At 43.9% G+C, this 23,794-nt stretch overlaps 1 protein-coding gene across 4 annotated transcripts; it reads left to right on the forward strand.

Moving 5' to 3' along the window:
- The first annotated feature begins 790 nt into the window (after positions 1-790).
- Positions 791-22,153, forward strand: shdb (Src homology 2 domain containing transforming protein D, b). 4 transcript variants are annotated; one of them, XM_069150372.1, is made up of 9 exons: positions 791-1,011; positions 1,672-2,052; positions 3,869-4,019; positions 6,516-6,737; positions 15,015-15,092; positions 15,891-16,065; positions 18,422-18,541; positions 20,148-20,222; positions 21,042-21,118. In XM_069150372.1, exons 2-8 carry the CDS (start codon positions 1,723-1,725, stop codon positions 20,182-20,184), a joined length of 1,113 nt encoding a protein of 370 aa, XP_069006473.1. In that variant the 5' UTR covers positions 791-1,011; positions 1,672-1,722; the 3' UTR covers positions 20,185-20,222; positions 21,042-21,118. The 4 variants fall into 4 exon arrangements, 3 of the variants coding, with proteins under 3 accessions (XP_069006473.1, XP_069006471.1, XP_069006472.1); XR_011178297.1 differs by lacking the exon at positions 21,042-21,118 and having other exon boundaries at positions 15,891-16,063; positions 20,148-20,219; XM_069150370.1 differs by lacking the exon at positions 20,148-20,222 and having other exon boundaries at positions 21,042-22,153.
- Positions 22,154-23,794: the final 1,641 nt, after the last annotated feature.

The raw sequence follows: 23,794 nt of genomic DNA on the forward strand, positions 1-23,794 counted from the left end.
TGGGATAATGTTGATGGCTGTGGTGATAGTAGTGGGGGGTTGGATTCTAGCTGGATGACCTCATCCAGCCTCCCGCCCCTGGGAAAAAGTGAGCGCATGAGTGTCGTAAAAAAAAAAAAGAGGCATTTACGGTCTCTTAACAGACTTAGATGGGTCTTTCCCTCCACAGCACACAATCCAATTTACCAGCCTGGACACTGGAACACTGAGAGAGAAAAGGATCAAACAATGGGGGGATGCAACTCAAAAAAATACTTTATTTTTTCTAACAGACTGGACAGACTTCAGTGGTTTTGTCATCTTGTGAGTGTGATAAGGAGAGTTTTTGTGTCTACACATCTGTATCTACACTATGTTGCACAAAGAATGATGGGATTTCCTTAAATCCACCTTATATAAGGAAGAAGATAAAAGTTCTGCTCTCCCTCTAGGTACCTGCACTTAGCTGGGATTTCCCCTTAAAGGCAAAATGATTCAAATAACCTCAACTGACGCTAAAACATAAAAATTCTCCAGTGATGTCATGCGAATGAATAATGTACATCTTTGGAGGAGATTCGTGCGAGCTGATTTTATTCCCCCATCCTCTCTTCATTTGTTCTCATCATGCATCTTTTGTGATTTCTCAAGATGTATCTCTTGTTGCAGCCTGTGTGATGTGCAGATATTTCAATGAATGAACGGTCGGTTGACTGCGAAAGGCAACAGCAGGATATTCCGCTGGGAATAAAGCGCCTCCCCTTTAATCGCTCTGTTGAGTTTCTCTCGGAGCTGTAGTCGCTCTCTTCACTCGCACATTTGCCGTCAGACGTTGGAGGAACTCCGGTGGGTTTCAGTGCCAGAACGCGCTGTTTTTCTTTTTTTCCTGGTCCTTTGGTGGATTAAAAAGCGTTACGAGTGTTGTTTTTTGGTTGTTTTTTTTTTACACTTCTCGGGTGTCGTTTTATTGTCATCGACATGAAGAAACGCGGAATAAAGCATTCAAAGTGGCTGAAGGACTGAATTGGTTTGGTAAGTGATTGTGCTTTCGGTGCGCAGCGCTCCCTGGAATTGAAATCCAGTGGTTTGGTGATTGTTTTCAGGAAAAGTTGAAGGAAAAACGTGCATTTTTCGGATTGGTTTAAAGCTTTCCAAACAAGTCTGTGCCAAACTTGCATTTTATGTTGGTTAAATCGTTTAAGAAAACTTTGAATTTAAAACAACTTAGATTTATTTGATTCCACGTTACCTTTTAATATTTTCTTCCGGTCTCTTTGTCTTTACTTTTATATCACCATGTAAACGTTGGACTTTATTGCAGAGGTGTGAAATGTAATTGCTGCTTTTGGGCAAAGTCCAGATGCGAGACGTTATTGCTCCCTGCGTAAAACAAAAGGAGTGCGTAAAGCCCAGCTGTCAGTGTAGTTTACCGTCACATGAGTGCTTGTAAAAGCACACAAATTGTGGTGAACAGTGAAACGGAGTCCTGCACAAATATTAAGAGAAAACAACGACCCGTGGATTAATATATTTTTAGAATGGAAATATAATATATATATAATATATATTAATATATGGACTGTCTTGTCACAATCAGAAAAGCACAGAGCAAATCTAATATATAGCTCATACAATCTCATTAGAAATATGGACAAGCAATAACCAAATATCTGTCCCTGTCTGCCCCTGCAGCCTGCCGCTCTCACTCCACCACACACCAGCACATTTGGAAGCTGAGCTGCGATGGCAAAGTGGCTGAAAGACTACCTGAGCTTCGGCCGGAAGGTGCCTCCACAGCCGCCCACACCAGACTACACAGAGAGTGAGATCCTCAAAGCCTATCGGCTCCAGAGGGACCTCGATTTTGAAGATCCCTACGAGGAATCTGAAAACAGGTCCAGGGGGGAGTCGGGGACTTCTGACCCTGCAACACCAGTGTACGGGTCACCCATGAAGTCATCCAGTGTGGACATAAAGTCTCCTAAACACAGACTGATCAAAGTGGACTCCCAGGAACTGGGCCGCACCAAGATTCTCCTCAGTGCCGTCTCTATAGAGGACCAGCAAGAGCCTGTAAGACCCTCCGTTTCACAGCATTTCTTTGTAGGTGCACAAAGAACAAAGTAGGTGATGACATGCTAAGATTTTTCTCGTGGGCCCCTCTCATGTGAAGTGCCGTGAGCAGGAGGGATGAAGGGAATGAAAAACACTCTCCCACTTCTCTCGTCCCACTTCCATCACCAGGACAGCTTTATTGATCAGACTCCATAAGCAAGTGACTGGTAATGTGTGTCACAAATATGCATTGTTTACATAAATCACGTTACATCCCATGCGCTACATAAATTTGCTGCCATAGACGGAAGGAAGAATTACCGATAGCTGGAGCGGACCACTGATTTGGAGGGGGTCACAGTCCCATGAGTTTATGTCCTCCCATAAATAATAGATGGGGTTTGGTTTTGCAAGCTGAGAGAGACCCCCGCATGAGCACATGTTAGGGGGCCATAGACAGTGTGCTGTATGTCAGGGGGCCACAGGGAGGTATAAATTATACTTTGCTGCTGTTTGTGTCATCAGGGCTGTAGTGCTGTTCTGGCTGTGTGCTCTTCTGCTGTAGAAAACATACACGGGGAACAAATAGAGCAGATGTTGAGAGAGCAACTGGAGCAGAAGCAAAGGTTTTACAAGGAAATTGTCCGCACATTAACTCAGCTCACATATGCTGAGTAAGTTACGGAGTATTTCAGGGTTTTTCATCGCTACAGTTAAATCCATGACTCCGCTCATGGAAAATGCTACAAGTGCGAAAGTCCTGAAGTGGATTGAAGTAATAGTCTTAACTGAAGTCAATAGCTCCCCTCTCTGCTCCTCTCTCCTCCTGTTCTCATTAATTTCCCAGGGTCTATGGGAACATCCGCACCCTAATTAACATTGCAGATTCCTGTGCATCGACAGATAACCTGTTTGAGAATCAACATGGGATTAGGAGGCAATTTCGCACACGTGTGTGTTTAGCCAGAATTTGGGAAGTGAGCTTTGCTACAATGATTTCCATTGTGAGGGAGAGTAAGAAACAAAGGATATCCAGGTTTCTAGGTTTGTGCACGTCTGTGTGGTAGTTGCATATGTGTGTGTGTGTGTGTGTGTGTGTGTGTGTGTGTGTGTGTGTGACCATATGGTTGCTTATGTAGCTGTCACAGTGCCAGATGACCGCTGTTTTCCTCCTGTGCTTGCACGCAGGAACAAATGCTACCAACCAGATATCTCCCTCTTTAATCTCAGTCGTCTCTTTTTCCAGCCAAAAGAACAGATCATCCTCAGACAGGAGGGTTTCTCGCTACATTGCTTTAATGTGACAACAAAGATTCAGTAGAGTTCCTTAGAAGATTTTAAGGAGGAACTGCATTGTGTTGGTATTGGTACTAAAGGTGCAAATCCTTTTATCTTGGAGTGATGATACCCCAAAGTGTTTTGTGTGTGATCAAACGTATATTTAACCCGCCATTCAGTGAGGATCTCGGTACTCGCTAAGACTGCTGCGCTGCTGCCCCCACCTCAGGTCTTGATGAGCTTTTGTCTGTGTAGCACGCCTCGCTTTTCAGCATTAACGTACAGACTGAAATTCCTAGTATTCCGAAAACACTTCTGTCCAAGGATATTCAAATTGAAATGATTTCATTCAAACATCAGATGTGTCACTGCTGGATGAAAATTGAACCAATTATCATTTGCATTTCAGCTCATTTTGCAAATGTACCTGCAAGAAGAAAAAAAAAAAAAAAAAGCACAATTTCTATTCCTATATGGAGTCAGCATTTTACTCAAGTTAACGTTCTGTAACAAAACGCGTCTTCTTCATTGATTCAGTGCGTGTTTTGTCCTTTAGGTGGTGCCGTCAGCTCCATTGGCAGGAGACACGGATTATTCGGACCCTTTTGATGCTCGATTGGACAACCGGCCAGAACCGGATCTCGGACCTGTTCCCTGTGAGAATAATGGCTACATGGAACCATATGAGGCCCAGAGGGTCATAACAGGTCAGTGGACTTTTCACAATGAATCAAAATTGACTTTATAATATGACGGTAGTTGGACAAGGATGAAGATCAGACCTCTTACCTGAAAGTCAGGTATTATATTGTATTTCAGGCACATTAAATCATGAATGAACTATGAAACTATGACATAAAGAAATATCATCCGTGATCTGTATTTTAGTTCACCACAGCTGAGTCAGCTCTCAGCCTCACGAAATGGTCCCTTTCTAGAGTCTATTCACCATCCAGCTTCAGACCCCTCTCCTCCCTTGTGATTTTTCTCCCACATCGTCTCGCTCACATCTATCGTTTTCCATTTGTATCTCCCCCTGTAACATCTCTGTCTGCCGCTCTCCCCCGAGCTCTCCCTGCTCTGTCCCACTCATTTAGTGTGAAAGCCTGCCCCCGCCGCTCTCTCCATTTCTCCTGCTCTCTTCATCTCAAGGGCTCTCTCCAACCCTGAGGGGAGTCTTTGGCTGTCACTCTAATATGTCCTTTAGTACATTTTAAATGCCCTGTCCTCTCTCCGTTGTCACTCGTGCTGCCCTTTTGGTCGTCAAATGAAGTTCGTAATAACAGCCGTAAAGTGAGCGGAGCATCTTATTCTTCTGCTCAAACTGAGAAACCTTGAAGAAAATCTTTTGTCCCTGCAGCTGGATGGAGAGATTAGATGCACGACGGTGATGGCGGAGCATTTGGCAAAGCATTGTCACAGTTCTTTCATTGACTTTGAATTGAGGCAGTCACTCCAAGGCTGTCTGTCTGCTTGCTATTGTCTGTCTGTCTCAGTCTGTTGCTGCTCATTAAAAAAACAGCAGAGCAGCAAAGACAGATGTGAGATGGGAATAGTGATTATCTCCCACAAAGGCTGTCCTGAAAAAACACCTATGAGCTTTTTAAACTCTACTTTGAGGAGGGAAAAAAAAAAAAAATCGTCTGTGCTTCTCCCTCTCAAGCAGTTGTGTTTCAACTCTGTCCTGATTCTTGAGTTTGGTTCAGGAGAATAAAAGACTGATCTCCCAGCTGACACATTTGCATACCTAAACACACCGCAGTCCTCGATGCCGTCATTCCCTTCAATCTTCACTCTTTGTCACTCTGTCAGATTGCTATTTTCTTACCCCACCCCCTGCCAGTGTTTTACTCCGTCATGTTTCCTGTGAATTTGTCATTTTATTTCCTCGATGCCTGTTTTTATCTCCCGACCTTCATCTTTTCCATCTCCTGGCTGCCTCGACACCGCGGTTTCCCAGCGCAGGTAGAGAAGCGTTCAGCCCCGCTGTGCTTCTGTCTCAATGACTTAACATCAAGCTCTGACAGACTCCCCCCCCCCCCCAACCACCACACACACACACACACACACACACACACACACACACACACACACACACACACACACACACACACACACACACACACACACACACACACACACACACACACACACACACACACACCTCCCTACCACGTCCTTCTCTCGCCTCCTGCTCTTCCTCTCCTTGTTTTCTCATTGCTTCCTTTTCCTTCTACTCCTCACACCCCACCACATCCTCTCCTCCTCTTTCTCTCCCCTCCCTGCCGCGCTCCTCCTCTCTCTCTCCATTTCCCCTCCACCCTCTTCTTCATAACCTCAGGGCCTTTCCCGACGGGCCTCCACTCTGTCACCATGGTGACAAGAATAGCCATTTCTAGTCGTGTGAAGGTTAAAGTTTTTCTCTGCCTTTCACCCAAAAACCCTTACATTTACTCGGGCTCCCTTCTCACCTGAACGCACCTTCCTCTACAAGGCTGCTGGGTGTGGACACAAAAGATGCCTGCGCTTTCATTTGTTTCCCACCCTCTGGTGTACTACCTGTTTTTTGTTTTTTTTAAATGGGTAAATTTTGGAAGTCAACATATCAAACGACATGGCTGATTGGTCCTGCTGCAGCTTACAGGCTCCTATTAATGCATTTCGAAATCATGTTTTATCCTGTAGCGTGCATCAATAAACTGAAAGCCTTTTATCTCAGGGCCATATTTGACTCCATAGAACAGTTTCAGGTGCTGAGAAGCATTTGTTGGTTGCAACCCACTGAGAAACTGATGAAAATGTTAAAAAGGGATTGTGGATGCTGTTGTGAGCTGTGCTAGACTGCTGCTGGGATTCAGGTTGGACAAGAGCAGGGGTGTGGGTTGTCTACTGTGTTGCAACTCAGCATCCAGCCCAAAGGCCTCGTTAAGCCCCCCCCCCCCATATGAGATTCTGAGCCCACGGCAAGCTGTGCAAACATAATTTGTCTCTCTCCTCTAATTCTAGTCATGTCAGAGCTCAACAGGCGGTTTGTTTGAATTCATAGCACAGAATAATTTCAGCTTTGTGCTGCTAACAAATACTTTCTAATACTCTCTGTTTTTCTTGCAGACTGGTTAAACACGACACATCAGTCAAATTTATGAGTGTTTGCATGCATGTTTGTGTCTATGTATGAATTTGTGTTATTCTGCATATGACAGAGCTACAGCGTGGCCCAGGAGGAGGTCAGGCGCGGGGAGGGCTGCAGCTCTATGACACTCCCTATGAAGACGAGCGAGGCCGGTGCCTGGGTATGTTGTATGGAGAGCCTCAGGAGGAAGGGAAGGAGAGCAGCAGGCTACCACAAGATGACGAGAGACCGGCCGATGAGTATGACCAACCCTGGGAATGGAAGAAGGACCACATCTCTAAAGCTTTTGCAGGTAACCACAAGAGTTATTGTAGCAGTGTGACGGTAAAGTCAACAAAAACTAAGGTGGTGCGTAGACTAACGAAGCCAAATAACCATTAAGTTCCCAGTGAAACTGATTGGAGAACTAGTTTATAAACACTATTGTAACTTGTTTTAGTTTTTTTTTTTAAACTGGAAAAGTTGGGCAGCTTTTCTGTATCTGTCAAATTTCTCTAGAAAATATTTTTTTGAATGTATTTTAGACATATTTAGGCAATGGAGCCACTGAATCAAGCTTCATGTTGTATTTGTATAGAATCTAATATAATTTAGCAGTTTGTGAATTTGAAGAGGCAGTGAGTCACAGCATCATCTAAACCTTTCCTCATACTAGGTTTCACTTGGTGTTGGTGCAAACGATACTCACAGTCCCCCAGATTAAATGGTTTTCCACACACAAAAAAACCCGCCCTCATCTGTAGTATTAAAGTGTTAAATCCTACCAATTACAGACAAGAGCCCCTGGAGCCACTGAGTGTCAAGACTGAACCATTTATTATTTTATATTTTTTAAAGGGAATCATTCAATAGGACTTTTGAAAATACCAGGCTGTCTTTGAAAGTGAGAGCCCCCCTATGAGCACACAGACAGGACTGCTGCTGATACTACATGGTGAAATAATCATCTAACTGTCCTGACCTTTAACGTGGTATCTGCCCCCCATCTTCATATTTCCAAAGGCTTTTTTTTTTTTTTTTTTTTAAATAGGAAATTGAGAGCACTGCGACCTTCACTGTCATATATCTCTTTTTTTCTTTTTTACATTTAAAACACATTCTGCCGACTATTGATTTCTTGCTCTCGCACACAGTCGAATGTCAGTCACGACCGCAGTCGCAACAACCCCTGAGATGATCATTAGGACCGACAGAGGTGTCGGCTGTGTCTTTATGTGTGAGAGAAGAAGAGTTGTTGTCAAAAAGAAGAAGGTTAGAACACAGAACGAAAGATCAGTTTTCATTCCAATCCATCACATTAGTGCACGATTACAATGTTTCTACTTTACGAACCGTCAGTTTATGTTCCATCTCCTGAATGTAATTGGAGGCAGGTAGTGAAGTGGAAATAGGAGAGACAGAACGGGACTGATAGCTCATTTAGGAGTGGATCACTGTATTGCATGCCAGGCCAACTCTGCTTAATTGAGCTGCATCTCAGAGTCACCAAGGTCAAGGTGATGGGGTAATAAATCAACCTTGCCTCGTCCTCACTCCCCTCCACTCCCATTCTCCTCTCCTCTTCCCCCGCTGTGTGCTCCCCCCTCTCTTCTCAGTTAATTACATGCTTACATGTGCGTGACTGATCCAGTGCTAATAAGAGAGTCATGGTCAGTATACTATTGTCTGAATACACTCACATTCACACACACACACACACACACACACGCACACACACACACACACACACACACACACACACACACACACACACAGACATATTCATTCACGTTGTGTCCATGCTCAAATCATACTAACCAGAAAAGTAGCAAAGAGCCACCGTAACTTATTGGAGACTGAGGATGATTTCAAAAGAAGGAGCATGGCAGTTAATTTCAAAGCCAATATTACCTCTCACCTACTTAGCACTCATCATTTTCTTCCGTCCCAGCGTGTCTTCTTTGTGCCACATACGCTATGCACTCCTGCAGAGGAGTGCTTACAGCACCATTACAAGAAGGCAGTGGAGGAAAACGCTGGTGCAGCTCGAGTTGTCTGACCCCTTGTTTTTTCCATTTGGAGTCAGCACTCTGAGCTGGCGTGCTGTCTGTCTGAGCAGACCAAAGCACTGAAGTGTAAACACACAAACAGTATTTTCCATTCTCACATTTAATCCATATTCCCAGACCCTCTCCGCGTTGCTAGGCACGGCCCACATTGTGAGGGTGGGGGAGAGATGGGGTGGACGGAGCAGGAAAAAAGAAAGAGATGGAAAAGATGGAAAGAGGAGAAGAAAAAAAAAGAGATAAGATGGAGAAAGATGGACAAAGAGGCTGCTGGAGAAGGCTAGCCGGAGAGAAACAGAAAGGGATGTCCAAGGTTGTTTGGTGGCAGCTCAGTGGATGTTTGTGGAGGCCCAGTGCTTCAGTAGGGAGGGGTGTTGAGGAGTATTAATGGTCGGGGGCTCTGGCGAGGTGAGGCAAACGGAGAGGAGGGGGAGTCAGGGCCATTGTGGCAGGGTGCAATCAGTCATCCGCTAACACAGGCACACTGTCTCACACATGCATACCAAGGCAGCAGCAGTGACAGGGCTGTCCCCTCAGCCCTCCCTCCCTGCGGATGTGACACACTCACTCTGATAACCTGCTACAGGGGGGCAAAAGGGGGAGCATCGTGATCTGCCAGCATCCTCATCATCACCTACTCACAGAGACACACACACACACACACACACACACACACACACACACACACACACACACACACACACGTGGATTTCCAAATAGGTTTTCCATCACTGATTATCACCATGAACCTAATTCAAGGGTGAGAAGAGGTTTCTGTGCATGTTGGCACAAATGAGGGTGTGGGTGTGGGGGAGCAGGGAGGACTGCGGGGGCATATTGTATGTGGATTTGCATGCACTGCATTCATGCAAGAGCTTCTCAACAGACTCCCTCTGATAATGATTTTCACAGCTTATCCATGGTTAAATGTAATCGCCTGGGTGAATATTGAATGCTGCGGCTAGTTTTCAAATAGTATGAAAAGTAAGCTCCAAAGCCATTTGACTTGTTTTCTATTGGCTGCAAAGTCCCATCCAGCCAGTCCTGTGAGCTTGAGCCTGAGGAGTCGGACATGGCAGGCCTCTCTCAGTCCAGTGGGTTTTAATTACAGCATTAGAAAGCTGTCACCAGTCGCCACCATCCAGCTCAAATTACAGCAGTCATTAAATCCTGGAAGTTATTAGACAGTCCAGCAGTGAAAGATTGGCCCTATAGTCATTCGGCATTATTAGTAAGATAATGAAAGGCACCATCTTATTAGCTCTCTGATGGCCACGTCTAATAAACAGACCAGTAGGTGTTTCATGTTTTGAAGGTTTATTGTCCACTTTGAGCCATTTGTTTCCAGTCGGGGCTGAGTGAAGGCTGAAGAAGTGGGCACGTGATGAGAGATTTGCAAGTCAGCTAGAGATCCGGATGGGGAAGATGAATGAATAACATTGTCACCCCTAGCAATTCTTGTTATGGTGCCTTTGAGCAAAGCACTTACCCTCCACTTGTTCCAGTGCAGCTGGTCACGAGGCAACAACTAGAGACTGAGGCCATTGAGAGCAGCTCTATGAGTCCTGAAAGCAAGATAGTGGTGAAAATGTTTTTTTTTTATTTAGGGTGTAAGTTAAGATAAGCACTGTCACCATAAAAAGTCATTATGGTGAAATATTTTTCTTTCAGGTGCAACATTTAATAGACATTTTGGCTTTATTAATTGTCTTATTGGCAAAAGAAAATGAAATTGTCATTTCTGTTGCTGAAAACAAATTGCAATATGCATGACTGTGTGTGTGTATCAAAAAAAGGACATTTTGATTGGTCCGCACTTATCTATACCCCCTTAAAGGGCTTTTTGAGGGTTAAGAATTGGCTTTAGGGTCCAGGTTAGAATCAGGTTTAGGGTTGGGTGATGTTGTAATGGTTCAGGTCAGGGCTGGGGAATGCATTATGTCAGTTAATGTCTCAGAGAAAAAGAGAGGGAGATAGAATTTGTTTGTGTGTCCATGCAGCAGCCTACATCTAGCCTACATTTGTGTGTATGTGTGCATGCAGACCAACAAGTAAGAAAAAAGGACAAAGAAAATGAGATTTCCATTTGTGGACTGATGTTGCTCTCCAATGCTCTAAGCAGGCCCTGGGGGCATCTGACCAGCCTCTTCATATATTAACTGGCACAGCAGAAGGACTCCGGCGGCTCGCTCTCTCTTTCACTCTCACCTCATTTTCCTCTTTGTCACATTTGCTCTCTCTTGTCCATTCCCTCTCTCCTGTCACTTGCTACTTTCACTTACATTCAGCCTGAACCTTTCCTGACTTTAATGAAAAGACATGTCCTGTGTGTGTCCTCCTCACTGACCAATATGAGAGATGGAGGGAGGGAGGATAGAAGTAGAGTAGGGCAAGGAAGGAGAGGCACAAGGGAATATGGAACGAGAGATAATGCCCCACTTAGAGGGGAAATAGGTGAAGGTGGAGTGATAAAAAAGAGGGATGTTCCGCACTGAGAATAAGAGAGGGAGAGCACCGTGAATCCACAGGGAAATGGATATAATGAATGCCAGGAAAATGGATACACAGAAAAGATGGTTAAGGACTGTGTGATGCTTTAAAAAATAAAAATAAAAATGATGTGGCTACATATTATTAAAGGGGAACTTGCGTGAATGCATGTTGAGTCTTTTTCCTTCACTGGCATGAGGTGGTAATTGTCAGTCCATAAGAAGGCTTTTTTTTGCCCAGCAGAAGGTCTTTGTGTGCAGAGAGAAGACGGGATGCCAGGGCTGTTTGAAAAACAGATGTCTTCATTAATGGACCTAATGAAGCTGTTGTATTGTCTTTGTCTGCTCCTCCTTCATTATGAGGACACAGAAAACAGCTGGGGTGCTTGAAAAGTCAGTTATCCGTCACCCAAGGCGATGTGGCAACACGGAGGGGAAAACCTAATCTTGGCCATTCCCTCCCCCACAGATCATTTCTGGTAATTGTTAGCAGGTAGTTGAGGCACCAGGCATGTGGGATTTTGGCAGACCACAAATTGCTGTCACCTGTTTCATCAGTCAGATTAATTATGGGAGAAAAACACGCCATTGTTTCAGTATAGATACACTTTTGTAATGCACAAATAAAAAATATGAGCTGTAGGGCACTGATGTGGGCATGGCTCCATTAATTTGATTGTCCCGTACTGACGAACCAAGCAAAGCACTAACAGCCTTCTCTGGATGACTGGATGACAGCTCCACAGGTTCCTATTAGAAGTGAATAGAAACCAGATGTGTGCTGCTAGGAAATGAGTGACATGGTGTGTGTGTGTGTGTGTGTGTGTGTGCGCGCGTGTGTGTGTGTGCGTGCGTGCGTGCGGTGTGCATGCGTGCGGTGTGTGTGTACGTGTGTGCGCTTGGCTCAGTTTTTTTAACAATGTGAGGAGCTCAGCTTTGTGTTTGTTTCTTCGGCCTTTTGTGACAGAGTTCTCTAGTGCAATCAGACACTCAGGAATACACTCGTCCTAGTTGGTTTGGTGGAGTGTGTGCCTTCTTGCATCAGCATATATTTGGGAAGCAGAGACAACTATTGTTTTTTTTTGTTTTTTTTTTAAGTTAATTAACTTGCAAAATTTGGAAAAGCCACTTACTTTTGTTCTGAAGGTTTCCCTCGAGATAGGAGTCCTCTAACCATCTGGATGAAAATATGTTTAGTCCAGTGATTTTTCTCCCAATGTGCATCCCAAATGTGTGCTAATGAATGATGGTCACAAACTGGGGCTAGGTAGAGTCTAGTGGTTTAGATGCAGTCCCCCTGAATACAATTGATATTAGCGTAAATATGATATACTGTGGATCTGATATAGTCTGAAGAATGGTGGAGTGATTTACCCTGCATGTGCCTGAAGGTAACAGCATGGAAAAGGGTTAAATAATGAGATCTTAACTTTGCTGCAGTTATGCTAACCAGCAGCAGGATTATTAGCATATTACACCAAATCCCTGAGCTACACTGTGAACATACACAGACTGAGCTGTCACCCAAAGATTTACAGCAATAACAAACCCACTCTTTCTGTCTCTTTGATGTGTGGCCTCTATCGTCTATGCTACCGTGTGTGCAGGTTACAGTGTAAGCCGCCACAAATCTGTGTCTGACAATTATACTTGTTTTGAGAGTGAAAGAACAAGATTATTCAAAGGAACTTATTATTTGAGGATCAACAAAGTTTCAGTGCTGGATCTCAGGTCCCAGAGCTCTGCTGGTTTTAATTCCACCATCTAACAAGGGACCAGTTTACAGCAGACAAAAGGAAATTCAGTTAAATATTTAGCATATGTTTTGTCTGGATGAAATCTCTCTCAATTGGTTCCACTGATGTCTTCCATAGGGAACTCAGGCTGTTGTTGCTGACGTGGCTCAGTCATTACCAACAGTAATAGATTGCCACCGGGCTCTACTCTTGGTCCATTACTTTTCAGACTTTACATAAATGGCACCATCCTTCCTACTCAGTACTTCAGTGTCCTTTTTTTTTTTTTTTTTTTGCAGATGACACAATTTTACATGCCGCACCTCAGCCCTGAGTTATCTTCAGTTTTTATTTGTCTGACTATGAATATCTCATGTTCTCGGGTTTCTCTCAAAAATGAGACAATATGATTTGATCAAATTAGGCTATCGAGTATGATCAATGATTTGCAGTACCCTGGACCAAATCCCCATAGTTTAAGAATATGTTGAGTGGTCTGAAGTTATTGAGTCGATTAAGAAAAAATAAATTGAAGAAACTGCCAGAAATAAAATGTTTTGTTTAAAATGTTAGATAAACCACCCATTTATTGTTAAAACTTGTTTTTGTTCAGATTAGAGCAAAGAATCTGCCAATGAAGTAAAACAGTGGAGACATCTGAAATGATCTCTCAGCAGTTCTTTTTACTTTTTGGTGAAGAAAAATGCATTTTTAAGATTCAACACTATAAACTTGTTAAGAGGGACAACAACCACCTAAACATTAAAGGAGAGTATTCTTGATGGAATTTTCTCCATCTGTGGCACGCCACTACCTAAGCTTATCTCCAACTCGGATGGTTGAGCACATTTCTGATCTGCAATAAATTGTCTTGGCTTTGTCCATTTTTTTTCTCCCTCCTTCACCTGCTTTTGTGTGTTTCTCATTTAAACCCTTCTCTCTTTCCACACACCTCTCACATTTGCTTGAGAGTTAGAGGTGTGAAATGTGATGTGGTGGTGATCTGACAGGCAGCAGAGTGTGGTGGTGTTTCAGGGTGTCAGGTCTGTATTTGTGTGTGTGTGTGTGTGTGTGTGTGTGTGTGTGTGTGTGTGTGTGTGTGTGTGTGTGTGTGTGTGTGTGCGTGTATGCGCGCGCGTGTGCGTGTGAACCTGTGTGTTTGCGTGCATGTCTCCCATTGAGGAGTGCCAGGCCACACTTTAATCCTGGCTTCGGCGGAGGTACGGCCCGCTCCAGATGGGGCCATTGTACTGCACCATGCATCAATAATTTACGGAGACCCAGAGAAAGTGGCGGAGTGTGTCTGCCTGCTCAATAATTAACCAGGGAGGGAGAGAGGCATGTATGTACAGCCCGGGTCTCTCTCCAAACGCCCATTCAAATGGCCTTTGATGTCGCAGGCCTGGGGGGTCTTTGGATTTGTGGGCTCATTAAGATGTCACCCCTCTTTTCCTTTTATTTGTTTTGTAATCCCTTTTTTGCAGCGAGCAGGAGCTGAATGCACAGTGTGAAACTGGCAAAATGCATAATGTGTGTGTGTGTGTGTGTGTGTGTGTGTGTGTGTGTGTGCGTGCGTGCGTGCGGGTGCACGCGTGCGGGTCTATATAAGGCGGTGGTAATGACTGGTACAGTAGATGGTCGCATGCCATGGTATATAAAGCTGTTTTCAGTTGTGTCTCTGACTTTCTGCTGCTCTTCTGCTGTAGATAGGACAGTGAATGGAGCAATTTCTTTTGTCCCCACGCAGCTCAGTTCCTTTGTCACACTGAGCGTTTTTGTTTTCATTTCATCTCCTGCAAAAAGACAATTCTTTTAAAGTGGATTGTTGAGATAACTATAAATAACCCAACCCCTGACTTCTCTTTTTTTTACTCCCTTTTATCTTCTTAGCTTTCTTTACTCTCATCTCTCCTGATAAATTACTGTAAATAGAGGGTCTGAAACACTAAAGCTGCGTTTTTTTCCCACGCGTGTTAGAGTAAGGAGACAGGTGGGAGAGTATATGGGCTTTCCTCGTGACAGGAGTTATAGTTAACTATATCTAATGACACAACATCCCTGTCATCCCCCCCCCCCCCCACACACACACACACACACACCAACTCTCCGGCTTCCCTTTCCTCCACCTCTTCCACTTCTCACTCACTCTGTCCTCCTCACACTACAGTCAGTTCAGTCTCACTTTATCAACACCACGTCTCTCGCCTATCCTCCTTTTAGTTAACTTTGTTCAAACCCATCTGCTGTTTTCTTACTCCTTTTTTCTCTCGCCACCTCCCCGCTCCCCCTCCTCTATTAGAGATGAGGGAGTTGTCGGAGTTGCCCTGGCCTGCCCCAGTGGGTCAGCTGGAGGAGGAGCCCCCCGTCAGAGAGCAAGGTGACCTCTCACCCTGAACACCCCAACCCCTCCTCCCACCCTCGCCTCCCACCCCCGCCTCCCCTGGCTTCCATTATCAGCCCAAACATACACACATGTGCAGCTCTCCCGATCTCCACGACCCAAACTGTTGTCCTACATCTGCCCCACCTCCATCCTGAACCCTCCAGTGGCCTGCATCTGCAGCACCTGCATCTGTCCCTGCCTGTTGAAGATTGCTACATGTGTGACTTGGGGGTTTAAAACACTCCCTTCTCACCAAATCCCCCTCTTGCATCAACCATGCATGAAACGCTCCCCATAAATGAGGATGACTGCTGCATTCATGTCAGGTGCTTAGTAGAAATGCGGTACAGTTAATGTTCAATTACAAGTTCTCTATATTGAATTTTACACAAATCAGGCATAACATTTTTGTTTATAAATGTAAATTGCTCCAGAATAGTTTCGCTAAAGTAAACATGACGTAAAGTGCAGTGTCTACTCTGCAAGACGGAGACATGCACCAGAGGTAGGCAGACAAGACACCAACTTCCTTTCTCCGTCTGCCCTCCTGGGCTCATAAAACCACTGATTATGGTAATTGTTGATGATGCTTATAGTTTTGTTGTTGTCCAACCTAAACTTGCTGTCCAGCGGCGTGACCCACCCAGGAGAGGTCTCACTGCTTCATGCCTGGTTTTGAAATTGCCAGATGTCGGATGTTTACCCAAGTCTGGCTGAGAGGTTTAATCCCTTTCCATCTTAATGCTGTGTAAATACCGCGACTCCCTTTTTGTGTCCCCTGCCTGCCAACAGTGCAGTTTGATGGCGCAGAGTGGGATCGCTCCTCGTCACCAACAGACCGGCTGCGTCCTCTGGGCCCCAGGTCCAGCCCGCTGGCAGGAGGAGGAATGAAATTTCGAATGCCGCCAGAAGGCCTCGCAATGGTGGGAGAGAGAGTGGACCCCACTCTGCCTCTGGAGAAGCAGGTGTATGTATGCTGTCTTTTGTTGAACCTATAGAGACTCAAAGCCATCACTTTCTGTATCTGAATATAGGCCAGATTCCATTTTGAGTTTCATCCATATAGTGTATATAAAGATGGATGTTAGCTTCTTGGTCTGAAAAGTAAAGCCAAGTGCAATACCACTGAGGCCCACTAGGGGTTGGCTCCAAAAAGCCTCTGGCTTCAATAGACTCCTATTCAACTTCTCTCATGAAATACTGAAAAAAGAAAAGTAATAATTGATCAAATATTAGGTCTCAAAGAGAAGTATATTTTGTTGCATGTCAGATTTGATCGACAGGCCCGGGTGCAGGTGAGGTTTCTTCTATAGGTTGGCAGTCTTAGTGTTCTTAAGTTATCAGTCAGATTCACCACTCGCTCCTCGCCAGCTCCTCCAAATATGGTCACTTCTGACTCCAAAAAAAACAAGATGGCAACGGCTGAAATACTGAACTCAAGGATTCAATCCAAAGCTGCAGTTCACAAACCAATAGGTGCCGTCATGGTTGGTTGACGCTTGGTTTAACCAGATTAAGAGGCACACATGTTTTGATATTCAATGACTTCTGATAGTTAATGATTACGTTTCCTTGTTGCTATCAATTTAATGACCTCGAATGTAATACAGGATAAAGAAATTGCCCCGTCTTAGAAGATAAATATCAGCAATAGCAATACAGGTCGTATCAGCAGACATCAAATTGTACCGACAGTGCTGTGAAAGATTCAGTCTTATGAAGAATACAGGTCAACCCAGGTACAGTAAGCAGTAAGATGTTCACATGTCACAGGCATGTAAGTTTATACGAGGCCTTTTGTCTGGAGCTTCATTCAGATTTTTAAATGCATCAAATATACACCATTCAATTATTTGCGCTTGTAAAGCCTCTAAACCCTAAATTATCATAAGCTGTAACTGTTTCTGGTTTGCTGTCATGCACATACATTTTGAATACAGTTATACAAGTGACCTTGAATATTTGAGGAAGAACGAGGTTGTCGATCCCACAAAGAAAAGAAAAAAAAGTCCGTTTTATTGCATCACTTTGATCTATTAAGGGCTTGGACACATTAAAACGAAACGGTTATGTGTTTCGGCTAAGAAGCGCCCATCAGAGCTTACAGAACTGTGAAAGGTTCAAATGAGAGCTAATTAAGTCAAAACATTAAAAACACACATTTACTTTGGTCCTAATTTCAGACATCATTGGTGTAATTCATGTGCTGTTTCTGTGCCCATAATGGGCTGTTTTGCTAATGAAATCCAAGCTCGTGACACCCCTTAAGCACAGATACACACACACGCACGCACCCACACACACACACACACACACACACACACACACACACACACACACACACACACACACACACACACACGACACAGTGTTGTACTCACAAACCCATACATGTGTACACATTCACTTCAGGATGCTAGTTGATTATTCTGCTTCATTACTCCCTGAAGATCTCTTAAGGGCTGTTATGAGCTTCGTGGTTTTCCTTCAGCTCTCTTAACGGCATCACTGTCAACCTGTAGCATCCAGTACACCTGCTTCCGTCATCCACAACAGAAGAGCATCACTACCGCAGAAGAAATATACTTGGTTGTTGTGTCGGTCTCTAACAATTTTGGTACTTGACCATACTTAGATTAAACTGAAATACTTTTTGTCAGCCACATTACCGTTATATCTCCAGAGATGCTGGTGTGTTCTGTTGGTTCATCCACCACTTTAGTCCATAAAGAAATATCATAACATACATAATGATGACTGATGCGTTGCCATGAAAATCTGTACAGACATTCATTTTACAAATCTTAATGGCTTCGGGACTCACTCAATCATGACATTTGTATTTTTGAGTGAAATTCCTCAACTTTTGGATGGATTGCCATCAAATATCGCTCCTCAGGACGAATTGTAATAACGTTTGTGATCGCTTAACCTGCTAACAGCAGCTAGCTGTCAAAAATGTTCAGTGTGTTTGTTAGGAATTATATCATTGTTGTGTTAAGGTTTTCTATTAAACTTAAAATATATTCATATTGGTACCAATGGCCATTTTCACAATTTGTAGAGCTAATCTTGTATGATGAATTGCTATTGTTCATTTGAAGGATCAAATCACTGACATACCTCTGCAGAGTTTCTTATGTAGTGTCATCATTCTTCACCTTTGGAAAAAATATGTTATGTTTGCAATTCATTTTCCCACTTCTGTCATGTCTTACCTTGCCTTGGTGTGTGTGTGTGTGTGTGTGTGTGTGTGTGTGTGTGTGTGTGTGTGTGTGTGTGTGTGTGTGTGTGTGTGTGTGTGTGTGTGTGTGATCAATCAGGTGGTACCACGGCTCGCTGTCGCGTTCGGAGGCAGAATCACTGCTGACACTGTGTAAAGAGTGTAGCTACCTGGTGAGGAACAGTCAGACCAACCGCACTGACTACTCCCTGTCCCTCCGGTAAGACACACACACACACACACACACACACACACACACACACACACACACACACACACACACACACACAGAGAGAGAAAGCTACAACGACGAGCGGTGAAACCTGAGCACCTTCAGTGTCATTCTCAGATGAACAGCTTTACAGTGTAATTTCACATTTCTCATTTATTTCTGCTGTGTGACTGAAAAGTGTGTGTGAAGCGACCCGAGCTACTGATCTCATGTTGCAGTCTCCCACACCTCTCCATCTGTCTCTCCCTCGTCTCTCTCTGTCTCCCTCTCTCCCCCACACCACACCTCCACTTAGGATCACTTGCCACACTGATTACTCTCCCACTATTTATTTGCAAGGCACAATACTGCTTACCTGGACAAATCTCTCCCTTCTAATTACGACCATGATCCATTGCCCTGGCCTCACACCACTCTCCCATCATCACTCTGTCTTCACACCATCCTTGGCATCTCTGTGTGGCCTTCCTCCTTGGCCCCAGCGGGCCCTCTAAGTGATAATCAGGCAGGTAGAGCACACTTCAGTGCACACATCATCCTCCACATAATCACTAATGAATATGAATTACCTTCTGGGGGGGACACACAAGAAGGGAATTAGGCAGGGAGAGGGTTGGGTGGGAGTGGGAGGGGAGGGGGGAGTGGAGTGGAGTCACTGTGTCGTGCTGACATATAAACAAGCTCATGCATTACTCATTTACATGAGTAGAGTGGGTTTGACACACACACGCACGTTTGCTCAAGCAACAAGGACGAGGTCAGTGCCTGGTGCTCGTTCCCCAGCTGGCGTGTGTGAGGTTTGAAAGAAGCAATATATTTACATAATCTATCAACCTTACATTCTTTGGGTTGTTTAGAAGGAGTCAGTGGCTGTCATTGAAGTAGACCTTCAAAGTCGAGACAGAAGAATGCCATGGGACAACGAGGACGCTGTATGTCTAGGTTCAACACAGCCTTCCTATGAGTAATATTAACATTGTACGCACAAATGTTGCTGAGATCTTGGAACGTAAAATCTCTAAATAGAAGTCAAACAGTGCAAAAAACATAAGCAGCCTGATGATCACGGGTTTCAAACAAAGCTCTTATTTAGACTGATTGTATTTGGAAGAGAATATGAACATGAATGTTGAAATAAGAAGCCAAACTTATAAGCATCCATCACATTTTGAAGAGTTCCTTTGACCTTCCTCGCATCACAAAATTGTGCATACGTGCATGTTTCCAGTGCAACAAGGGCTCATTACCAGTATTTTTGGTTTACTCACTTTCAGTGCATGTTTTTCAGAGCATAACGTACCTCAAACTACTCCAATAAGGGCTATAAAAGAGAGTTTGATAAAAGAGAGTTTTCCTGATCTAGATTGGAAGCAGCAGTTTGGTCTTTTATCAGGGTGTTTTGGCTGGTTGGCAGGTTGGTTTTTTGATAAGGACAGACTGTCATGATGCCAGTATACCCTGCAGAAAAGACTCTCTGTGTGATAACAAACACATACCACCTAAATATTGTGCAGCTTGAATGCTTTTTTTTTTTTTTTTGTCATTGGTGTTATCTGTCCTTGGAAAACGTGAACCATACTTACTGTGTGCTAAGATTCCTCAGAAATGTGAACAGTGGAAGGAATGACTGATGGAGTCGGTTTAGGACGAAATGAAGAGCCACCCTGAAGTGAGTCAGACATGTCTGCCAGACTCTAACCAGCATGTATTATGAACGAGCACCGGTAGGTTGTAATGTACCATTAGATCCAGAGAGTCCCCAAAACAAAAAGGGACTGGATGAAAGCACGCTGTTAAATCGGAGCGCTGGCGTCATGAAGCCTCTCGGTGCTCAGGAGGCCGGTGGGACGATCACAGGCTGCCGGTTGTTTGTCTGTTTGTAGTCACAGTGAGTGTTTTTTGTTTCACTGCTCTTCAGAATTTAATTTGGTTTACCAGAACAATGACAATTATGATGACCGGTTTCAGCCCTTGTCTTTCCCTCTGCTTCTATAATTAGACATACATCATGACTGGCTGGCTGGCTGGTCTCTTAAAGGGGAACTACGGTCGCGGTTGGCCGGGTTTTAAAGGGGAGGTGTGGTTTTCTCGGCTAAGCCACTTTCACAGACCAGAGCATTCGCCTTTCTGTCTCTCTTTGTGACTTTGTGTCCCCTACCATGTGTTATTACACCACTCATCCATCCATCACAATGTCCCTTCCTAACTAATTTGTGACAGGCTGTTAAATGTTGGTTCGAATGGTGTCCTCAAAGTGAAGGCGAAAGAAGTGAACATAAATCCTAGCTGTCGCTTGCACTTGTCATTAATGTATGGCAGGCTGTATGATGTTTTATGTGCCCCACATTTCATGTCATCCCTCTTTCCGCCCCGACACTTCTTTCTCACTTTGGATCTCACTCCCACTCTCTTTCTCCTCTTCTGTCCTTCCTCAATCAATTCTTTTCAGATTTTTTTTTTTTTTTTTTTTTTTTTTCCCCCATCACAGGAGTTGCCAGGGTTTCATGCACATGAAGTTCACCCAGTGTAAAGATGGCAAGTACGTGCTGGGACAGAACAGCCCGCCCTTCGACACCATCCCAGAGGTCATCCACTTTTACACCACACACAAACTCCCGATCCGGGGTGCTGAACACCTGTCCCTGCTGTTCCCCGTGCTGGTGCAGACACTCTGACTCACCTGGACGCTCTCCCTGGACCTCCAGGATTTCATTGTGATCAGACACTAACAACATGAATGTTTGACGGGATCTTCCCAGCAGAGTGACGGAGCTCTCTTCCTGTTTTACTGGACTACTTTTGAGGATTCAACACATGAGGGGCTCGTGCACTCACCCACCACTGCTGTTGTACCTGTGCCAAGTGTTTCTAACATCCGGGGGATCAATTCACATTAAATGCAATACCTGAACTTCCAAGCCAAAGGGGGCTGACTTCAGGACATCGGAAATTCTCCGTTTCATTGCATTTCTTTCACAGCTGAGGGAAATGCATGGGGATGTTAGCAGAGCTGTAGCTGGGAGAAAGTCTGTATATTTTGAATGTACTGATGCCCCAGTTTGCAGAAGACTGAGATTAAATTATTGCTGTTCCACAGAAACACCTCATCAACACTGGTAAAAAAAATATTGCTGTTGTTAGGTGAAAACCTTGGAAGTTGTATTCCGTTTATACCAGAATCAATAAATTAAATTATACTGCATAAAATGAGAAACGTTTTCCCTCCTCGGGCTGGGAAACCCTTTTTAAATGCTGGATAATTCAGGTTGCAAAAAAGAAAAAGCTATTTTCAAACACGAGGTTTTACCAACAGCAGTTATATTTCAAATGCTTTTCTACACAAACCCGTTTATTTCCATGCGGTCGGTGCTTTGCTGTTTGCTGAGGATTTGCTTGACACACCTCCATGTTACTTGTTGATTGTTCATCTTAAGCGACAGAGAAGCTGTGTTGTATTGGTACTTGTGTTGACCTTCCTGACCTTTATATCTTGTTGCTTGCTTGCGTTGCATTTTGCTAGACAATGCTTGGTTTGTTTAAGGCAACCTGTGACTGCTGTTATTGTCTCTTGACTGACTAATAAATAAGACTGGAAGCTGAGCTGGAGGTTTCATGTGAAGCAAAGAGATTGAGCACTCAAAACAAACTCCCAAACTTTATGAATGTTGGCCTCGTTTTCACACTTCCTACGTATTTGATGGCAGATTTTCCCGCTGGCCAAGTCACTACATGCTGGTTGATGTGTTGTATTTGAGTTAGAGGCTTGCCATCTGGAATGGGTTCCCATGTCTGCTGCCCGGTTGCAGCATTGTGTGGAGAAGACTGAATTTAGGAAGGAGACCAAACACATTCATGACAATTGAAAATGCAGAGAAGTAAATTCATTTAAATCATTGTTATATGATCCAAAAGTCAATACAAGTAAAAGATGGCAGGTTGCTGTAATTCATTTTAGCAGAGCAGTGTCTGTAATGTTATATTTTCATAGAGACCAGTGGTTCCCATCCTGGGTAAATAATTAAAAATAAAAATGTGCTACACAACATCATGTATATTTTCTTTGATTTTTTTTTTTTCTGATTTTCTGACTTCTTGGAAAATACTGTGTATGTTTACCTCTTTTAACCTCTGAAAAATAATCAAAAGCAACTGGAGAAATGAAAGTAATTATTGCACTGTTCACAAACTATAGATATTCAAATTGTGAATAGTTACAGAACAGATTGATATTATGAGGTCACATTAACTTTAAAGATTGGGAGCCGCTAATGCAATTAAAAAAATTTGTTTACTCTGGTGTTTTGTTACAGAAAGAAAACACCTCCAAAATATTAAGAGCATTGCTGATCAAATTTGATACAATAGACTCCTTTGCAGCCCAGAGAGGAGGAAAAGAGGCACAAAGGACTTGGCAAGATTGCGTGCTTCACATACTCAAACACACACACACACACACACACACACACACATACACTTGCTTTCCTTCATCCATTAACAGCAGGGTTGGGAGGGAGAGGGTGAGGACTGGGGGTGAGGTGTGGCTGAGGAGGGGTGAGGCAGCCCTCATTATTTGGGCTGTGCTGCAGTGAAAAGCACTGGGATTGCTTTCATTACTGAGCCAAATGAAATAGCAGAGGCTGATTACCCGCGTGACGGAGAGAGGAGACGAGCTGGATCACTCTCCATTGGGAGAGAAAGAGTGAAGGAAGAAAAAAAAAAGGGGGGGGGAGGGGTGCGAGAAGCCGCCTGGCTATACTTCCCCAACAAGACTCCAAACAAGTGTGTGCGTGGGTGTTTGTGAGTGTAAGAGTGAGACGGTGACATGGAGGGGGGCTGCTATAGTCCCATTTTTCAAACAAGCCTCCCTGGGGAGAGATATGAATAATAACGACGGCGGCAATGCAGCATGTTAAAATCAAACAAATATCATGCTCATGTTTTTCTGGATTTTAGTTCTTAGCATGTCTTTGCATTTCATAGTATTTTATTAGTTAATTTATATCGGACTGAAACATGACTAGTGTGACGCTTTTGTGAGTGCGTTTGATTTGTGTAGGTTGGAACGAATGGCCACCGTCCACTCAGCATTATACAATGGTTCTGTGTAAACTGTGAAACGTGCGTGCTCCAGTCTGTGTGTGTGTGTGTGTGTGTGTGTGTGTGTGTGTGTGTGTGTAGCTGTCATATGACGATCAGAATGTGTGTAATGTCAGATCTGGTGGATGTCTGCAATTATACGGT

This window comes from Embiotoca jacksoni, unplaced genomic scaffold (assembly GCF_022577435.1).
Source record: "Embiotoca jacksoni isolate LCO1_2020_lvr unplaced genomic scaffold, fEmbJac1.0.p SCAF_16, whole genome shotgun sequence".
Classification (NCBI taxonomy): domain Eukaryota; kingdom Metazoa; phylum Chordata; class Actinopteri; family Embiotocidae; genus Embiotoca; species Embiotoca jacksoni.